The 8,784-nt window shown below is 42.4% G+C and overlaps 1 protein-coding gene across 1 annotated transcript in view; it reads right to left on the bottom strand.

Annotated features, from left to right (window-relative positions):
- fgf4 (fibroblast growth factor 4) overlaps window positions 1–1,276 on the bottom strand; it is a gene marked incomplete at both ends in the record, with an annotated part of 3,684 nt that extends 2,408 nt beyond the window's left edge. Inside the window, one exon of the mRNA XM_080051116.1 lies at window positions 880–1,276. Within this exon, the coding sequence (XP_079907242.1) occupies window positions 880–1,276 (397 nt within the window). The remainder of the gene's footprint in view (window positions 1–879) is intronic.
- Window positions 1,277–8,784: the final 7,508 nt, after the last annotated feature.

The following is an 8,784-nucleotide window of genomic DNA, read 5'->3' as shown; positions in this document are numbered from 1 at the left end:
AGGCAACATTTCCTCTGAGGTTTGGTTGCTAACTTTAAGGTCAACTGACCAAATAACATCTTGTCAGTCATCAGACTTCAATACATCAATATTGTTCTGGTGCACTTGGCCTTGACACACTGCACTCTTTGTTTGTGTCCTTTGTTCTGCCCATCTTTTCTAAGAAGCCTTACACTGGCTTGAATTCCTCACAGAGATATTTTGTAATGTATCTCCCTGAATTTTTATGCCTCGTCTCAAAATAGTTCAGAGGCAGCGCAAAAAAAGTTTGCCGAGGCGGCCTGTTGCACACAGCGCGCCGCTCCGTCAATGTAAAACATGACGGGGATTAGATTGACATGTCAGGTAAATGAATGTGTGTTTCTCTACGTGTCTGAATAGTGAGCTCAGAGCTGTATGTTCATGTGTGTGAACAGCTGGGTGCACGGGCGCCCTGTCCTAACGTTAGGCTTTAGTATCTCTGGTTACAGTATCGAAGATTTTTAGCTGTGTGCTCAGCGGCACTACGGCACGACTCCAGATGTTGGCATAACGCATGGATCGATATCAGTAAAGTGTTGAGTTGTGGACAGCTGTGAGTGAAAGTAACAGTTTGGATCAGGTCTCAGCAGGGGTTGTCAAAGTGTTTGTGTCAGAGAGCGAAGGAAAACACGCTCAAATAATGCCGTTTCGTTATGTCATATGCATAGGCATGTAGCGTCTTTTTTATTCAAGGCTTATTCTAAGAGAAATGCAACTTTAATTATAGTTATCCATGTTTGAATGACTTGCAGACTACGATAAACTGAGTTGCACTGCAAAGGAACGTGTCAGAAATGAGGGAATGTAATCATCCTATACTATACTATGAATGAACACAGATAAATAATTGACACTTACTTTGACGATTTTCGTTGTGTACTCCCGTTATTTTGCCGTCCGGCAACACTTGAATATGAAAGCCGATCCCCACGTTGCAATAGAGGCGCCGCAACCTTTTAATGCCCAGGAGGTAGTCGCTGTCCCGGCTGATGTCCTCGCGCTTCTCCCCTGGGATCCTGGCCATGGAGCGGGAGTACAGAGCCTCCAGACGCTCTGGTGAGCCGTTCAGCCCGGGGACGCAGCCCGCCAGGCCCGTCACCAGGCCAAGGACCAGCACGGTCCGCAGGGCCGCCAGAGAGCCCATCCCGGGTCTGCCCACCACAACACACTCCCGGCGGCTCCCTTTCCAATGCAGCGAGAACAAGAAGAAGAAGCAGCGGCGCGGCAGAGAGCAGCGTGTGGACGGTGCGCTCATTCCCAGACCGACAGGCGCACTGGCTCAAGCGCCAGAGCGACATGGATCTGCGTGGACGCGGTGCAGCCATGCCTCTATATTTATACCTGCAGACGCATTACATCACAGCTCCACACATAGAAGAAATCTACATTTTCACATGCAGGCGGGGGCTTTATTGAAATGGAATAATAGCTGTCTTATCTGAGAGCAAAGTCGGGAGTTTGTAGAAAATAAGTGAATAAAGGCGTTATAATAATACAAAAAAACTTCTTTGTTTGAGGCTTTCATTATCAGCATCAGAATATCATAATTTATGTATGGAAGGATGTAAAATAGGAAAGGGCTAAGTTAACAGACCGTGGTGTCGAGACAGGAGACAGATCTATAAATGAACAATAACAGGAAAAAACACAGGTCCAATTCAAGCAAATGAAAACCCGCTAACTTAAGACTGCTCGAAGGGAAATCATGCCCCGGGCTCTTATAGAAGACAATGGCAAGACTAAATAGAGAGTCTGCAGCATGATAAGTAGGCTAGGCTGTCATTGTTGGCCAAGACTCTACACAGTCCTGACGTTACAACTGAAACACCCCATGTGGTAAAAGACCACGTACTAGCATAGTGAAACAGATAACCATGCGATATGTGAAATTATATTTGGATTATTGTAAGAAGGAAATACCTCACTGCTTTAGTTTGTAATACTAAGTGAAGGATGCATTTAGCCTCCTGTTCGGCGGATTTGAGTAGATTTTATAACAACATTTTAAAGTGTGTTTTGTTTGTGTATTTCTCAGTCTTTTTTAATCTTTTCATATATTGACACATTTGTATGTGCAGATATCACTTTGAGTCGGCCTTCATCAAAGTATCAAATTGATGCAATATATTTGTTTGGACGATTCTGTGAAATAATTGACTTTTCTTGTATTGTGATTTGTTGTTTATTTTATGATAACCGACTGTTGTCATGGCAGCAAGTCTTTGATATGTCATCCTTGACAGTCTTTCATATGCACTAGTGCGTTGCTTTGGATGTCCGTTGAAATATAGCAAACCAAATAGTTTACCCTCCTTTCATTTCACCATTTCATCACTGCTATTATCCCTCCTAAATCTATGTTGCGCACTTACATTTACCCTATCTGCCGACTGTCCCATTATTTATTAATATGTGTGCGCACTGAAGGCGTTCCAGTCCTCTGATCTCTGGGGGTGGCTGCTGCTGGCTCCTCAATGACCACGCATGACACGTTTTCTCACGTTCACATTTGGCTGATCATCAGTGTAAAACAACATTGTTTCTTTGTATTACGCAAAATGGCCCAAAGAATGCAGCCAGATCTCAGAGACAGCCCTGTGTAGAAGCCCCAAAATGGTGTGAAGCAGAGGCCCTTCAGAAGGCATGGAGCAGTACATGAACCAGCCATCCATCTCACACACACTGCTAGATCTAAATACATCAGAACTACTTTAACAACATCATGCCTCGTACATAGAACAGCCTGTCCTGTCGCTGTCCATGGTTCTGTAATATCCTATTATAATTTTTATTAAACAAAAATTATGTTTGCGTCTTTTTCTCAAGTCACACTCAGATCTGCCAGTTATGTACAGCTTTATATTCTGTTTATGTTGTACTGTAGTCATTGTGGTGTTAGGTTGCATATATGCAATAAATTATGCTGAGGGAAAGAAGTTTTAGATTTCACTGGGTGACAGCTGCAATTCGGAGCTTAAAATGTCTCAACATTCAACAAGAGCATTGGTTAGCACACTCATTTATTCATAATTTCCAAATCCATGTGCTGCATATTTTTATAATTCAGAAATACAGGACAAGATGTCAAAGATGCTTTTTTAATTGACTTTTATTAAAAAGCATGACCACTGATCACAACTATGAGAAACCTCTTGATTTGGCCCAACAGCCCCCTCTCCCTTCTTCTTTTAGTTTGCCTAAAACTAGAAACAACCTTATAGATCGGAAGAACTTATTTTAAAAGTTTGTTTTTTTCAACACCGAAAATATGGTGTACTTAAAGTGAGTTGATCTTTTGAATGTTTTTCAAAACGTAATGTCATTATTGGGGCAGAATTTCATCCAATATATATTTCCTTGTGTTTTCATCCATCCCATTTTTATTTGTTGCAGATTTTTCCTCTGCAGTCTTATTCAGCTAGCGCCCAAACCAATGGGCTTATAGAAAGCACCAAATCAGACTCCACATATGAATGTGTTGAGATATAAGCTGGACTCATGTCATACAGTCATGTGCGCTGTGTAAAGGTGTCCATACCTGTTAGTGGATATGTATATACAGCGTCCTGTTCTCCAAACACTGGCGGAGTGATGCTTCCTCTGATATTGTTGGCTCAGTACAGTTGGATGCTGGCCAGCTAAACAGCTGTCATGGAGCTGCTGCCAACTGAAAATGGCTTTTATTGCCCTCTGTCGTCTTTAGAAGGTATTTTGAAGACTGGGTTATCCAGGCTTCTGTGGTGTTTATGTGTTTGGAAAACTATAAAACATAAATATACTGTATTTCTTCAGATAATGTTGGGTAATTATGGCATAATTGTCCATAATTGTGGGTAGAATCTCAGTTTATTACTGTGTTCAACTGTTGTTCAGTGTTTTGGTTGACAGTGATATTCTTCAGCTGAGCTTTTGATAATCAAATATTTTCATTCTGTTGGTGAAGCTGGTTGTTGTATCACTTTAGTAATTAAGAATAATAGTTGATGTTATTTGCTTTTTTGCAGTGACTATACACTGTGTGTGTGAGTGTGTGTTGCCTGCAGAGGGCATTGTGCAGAGTAGATTCACATGTCCAAAAAGCAACAGCAGATGCTGCCTGTAGGGGTCACTGTTTACAAGTGAAACCTCCTGTACCTGCCTCAGCTCAGTGTCCATCCCTGCGTTCCAATACCCGTTCAACATGCCCTCGTTCGCTTGCCCTCGGGGGAATCCCCGCCGCCATCATAAGTGTCGTTCCAATTGTCTGGAAACTGAAGTGAACTTGGTGAGATAGACCCTCGGAGGGCTGAGTGATCGAGGCCCAATCTAGATCCACCCCCTACACCCTAACCCTGTCCACTATCCCTCCGTTTGCACGTTCGCGGGGAAGGCCCGCCATATTGAGTGTCGTCCCAAACCATCGAGCCTCGAGTGTAAGTGGGTGATAAAGCCCTCGATCATCGAGTCTACATCGACGTTGGCTCAGCCCTACGTTTGACACAGGTGTCCGCCAAACAATTATGTCCGGAATGGAGGAGCTAACTTACAAATGAGAGTTCCAGGGAGTTTGTTTCCCGAATTATAAATGAAACGTAGCTACTCTTACCTCAAACAGACATTTGATTGATTATTTTTATGCATAGCCCTAAATGACGGAACCGGAGGGTAGCCTACAATATCGGAACGAACATGTTGTTTTACACTTGTTGATTTGATTATGCCACTTGTCTACCGTTAGTGTATTTTCAAGGCGTGGAAAAAGATAAAACGAAGCAGATGAAGAAAATGCCCACAAGTTAAAGAGGACCTATTATACTACTTTTCTGGTCTTAATTTCTTGTTTTACACTGCTATAGAGCAACCTGACACGAATCACATCACAAAAAACAATGTAGATTTTCGGGAAGCTCTTTCTCTTATTTTGGCGATCCAGCACGTCCTGTCAACACTTGAGTGTGTGTGCTTCGGCCATCTCCGCTCCCTCCGCCTGTGCTTCGGCCATCTCCGCTCCCCTCCCCCCCCCCCCCTCCTGCAAACCCCACTCCGTTGTGATTGGTTACCTTCCTTCCGGAACACTTTCAGTGGCGGGAAGCGCGAGCATGGACCTATAAGGGCGCGAGGCAGACGCAAACAGGGAAGTGACAGCATTACCATACATTCAAGATCAAGATTCAAGATTCAAGATACTTTATTTTGTCATTGTACCAAAACAACAAAATTTTGTTTACAGTTATACCCCGCCAAGAGACATTAAGTGACAATAAACAAACATGGGAGACAGGGGGGGTACACTGAAGAGTCGGCAGCGTGCGCTGCGCCCCTATAATGGAAATACATGGAAACATCCGCGTGGTGACGTCACGATGTTTCATGCGACGTCACAAATTTTCAAAGGGTAGACCGCTTTGAACACGTGACTTCTCGACTGGCTAGAATAGTGTTTAGTGCTCTGCACAGACACCCCAGACGGTCAGCAGGGAATACGTCGAAATGCATGTAAGTCATTATTTGATAATTTAGTATGGTTAAGCATGACTATGAATCATCATAACAACGTTTATAGGTCATAAAAGTCAAAAAGCATCATAGGTCCACTTTAATAAGGGACAGTGATTATTATTTCCTTAAATTGTTAGTAAGATTTGTGTTTCTGTTACAGCCGATGAGGGGTAGTAATAGCGGCGGTGACGTCAGTCAGCTGGAGCGCATGACTTTTCTTATTTATGACCACCCTTGCAGTGCATTATAATTTATGCACGCAAATTAACTGCCGCGATTCGCCGGTCGTAATAGCAGATCATGACAAGTGGAATACATGCTTTAGCAGACTATTGTTCTTTTCCCTGGTTTTGTATGCTGTGCATGTTAACTAAAAGGATAATTAAACAGCGGATCAAACACCCACGCGTTTTCTCCACTACAGACTGAGCTGGTAAAATTAAGAATATGCAGTTAGAAAATGTTTAACAACAAATAAATTATGCAGCCAAAAAAGCATGGGAGTGAGTTTGTTTTTATTCAATACTACATTTTACTCTTACATGTGTAGCTGAATATGAATGTAAAGAGTGTTTCAGGTCCAATATAAATGTGGTGGAATTCTATTTTAGTGTGAGAAATAAAGACTTAACAAACTAGTGTCTTCTTCCTGTTTCCGTCTGGCAAAGGCGAGGGCTTGCCAAAGCCGCACCGTTGTTATACCCTCGCCCTTAATGATCGAGTGGCACTTCACAGCCGCGAGTGTGACTCCACAGCGAGTCACACTCGCTCACGGAGTGGGAGTGCCTAGGGAGTCATTTTAGCCTGGCTCCGCCCGCCTACCTACATCCGGCCAAATTTAATTTTACCTTCAGTAGTCAGTCTGGTGATGGGGCGTATTATTGGGATCCTGCTCGAACAGATTTCTGTGTGTCCAATCAGCGATTGGCTGAGAACGATGACGTCGAAGTCCAGTTTCAATTGAATGCTGCGTTCCTTTATACTCGGAAGAAGGAGATTTCCGACTTGGTAGTTCCGAGTTCCGACCTGTCTGTGTTCCAGTGCATCTGCTCGCGAAAGTATGGATGCTGACAACCTTTCTCGTCCAAATAACTAAACGTTAGGCTCTAACAAGTTACTGTTGCCAGGTACCGGTAGATCCATAGACCACAATATAGTGAAGTCGGAAATTTCCGAGTTCCCTGTCCAACTGGAACGCACCGCCAGAAGCCGGCTCATGACACACGTGACGACCAAACGTTATGCAATTGGTTGGCTAATCCAGAGTGGCACTGGGCAGATCCAATAGTTTTAAACTTCAACAGACACCCGCCTCCAAGTGAGTGAACGTTTGCCAATTACAGCACTTCCAGACCTTCTGTACAAATGAAATGAAGTACGATGGTCTGGTTGGACCAGGCTAGAGTCATTTGGGATTGGGCCCGAGTGAACATCTATGGTCACTCCGAGGTGGATACCACCCACAGTGCATTGCAGTTCGTCTTCTTCTTCTCCTTTTATTTTCCGGTAGACTGTATGCTTATAGGGACATCGCGGCCACCCGCAGGACAAATATGTATATAAATATATTCCAAAACGCCTCAATTAGCCTATCCTATTTCCATAGGAACAATCCAGTGAATGTATTGCAGTTTACACATTGCTGCTATAACACCGATGGCTGCCAATTATAGGACTAGGCCTTTTTAAAACAAATGTTTTGGTTGAAAGAAAATACGTCGGAGCAAACAATTTACATGTGTAAGTAACAATATCTTGATAATCTGAGTTACCGTGTCGAAATTCAATGTTTGTTATGCTATGGAAATGGCTTTCTGCAATATAGGCTACCTTAGCAGAATGTTATAATGCTGTATTATTTGCATTCAGAACTACCTATGTAACTGACGGTCCATTGTGACTACAAGGGCAAGTGGGTTCCATTTAAATCCCCCGCTCCTCCCCCGCCCAGTCTCCCTCCGCGCTCCAAGTTCCCTCCGTGCAACGTATGCTGGTACGTCATACCAAGGGCTGAGGGTAAATGAACGAGGGGAAGTGCAACTACTAATGGAATGCAGCTAATGTAGAAAACACTATTCTACTTTTATGGTACAGATTTACTTCTGCATGCCTCTCAGATCACCACAATACTCAGATAAAACGTGGCCAGTATAAAGTGGTGTGTATTGTATTGAACAGTAAGTCAACATCTTTTAATATGTCAACTTGTAATGATGTAGTACACATAAGAAAGTTATTCTTGTTAAAGTGTAGTTATAATCAAAGTGTATAAATGAACTGTTTTCAGTTCGGTTTCACATCAAGACGGTTTGCACCAGTCTGCAACACTCACAGAGCAAAACATGATTCTCTCTGGAAACAATGAATCTATTAGTGTGGTGCCTGGACATTCAGTCATTTCAAATTGAAGCGAAAAGATTCATTTTCACTTCTTAATCAAAGGAAATGGTCGATAGAACAATTTTGAGTGTCAAGAAATTAGACAAATTAAAAAAAATTGGCCCATCTTCCAAAATGGCCACAATTGATATCATGAATTTTTAAAGGTCTTCATTTTCACACTCAAAGCACATTTGTTCTATAGACCCTTACCTTCAATTTAGAAGTGAAAACTAACTTTTGCATCAACTTAAAATGGTTTACCCATATAAGCCCCTCACTATGTCACATGTCAGGTGATGATAGCTTTACAAATTATTTTTTTAAACTTTTGTGAAAGGTAACAGTTGAAGGATTTATGAAGAGTCACCAATGATAGGGTTTATGAGTCCTTTAGCTGGTGTTTGTTTGAGGTAAATATGCATTCATAAGCGTTTCATAAGTGTTTGTAATCCATTAAGAAATACATTATATTCTAGTAGATTTTGGCCCAGATCCTCTGCAGCACAGGGGATCACACATACACACAGGGTAGTCAGTCAAAACGGTTTCTCACAACCTGGCAACCCAAAATGTGTTCTTATCAATGGTTTATAACGGATGCATAAAGCATTAGTGGATAGTTTATTTACTTTTAATAGGGCCATTATGGACTTGTTAGAGAGCGGCACTAAGAAAGCGTTTAACCTGATCACCCAGATGGAACAACTCATGTCCCATTAATGATACCTTACTGTGGTGACAGGGATCCTCTGTATTCAAAATGAAGGGCTAGGAATGATTAGCTCTTATGTCATTCATGTGAACATGCTCTCTAAGAAATCCCTCTCCCTGCACCCATCAGCACAGCGAATATTGCAGAATGATCATGTGTTAATTGCCTGGTTGGTGAATCTTAGTGGGGCA

This window comes from Ammodytes marinus, assembly GCF_949987685.1.
Source record: "Ammodytes marinus genome assembly, chromosome: 1".
NCBI classification, from domain to species: Eukaryota; Metazoa; Chordata; class Actinopteri; order Uranoscopiformes; family Ammodytidae; genus Ammodytes; species Ammodytes marinus.
The sequence above is the reverse complement of the archived record's forward strand: the minus strand, read 5'-3'. Positions and strand labels throughout refer to the sequence as shown.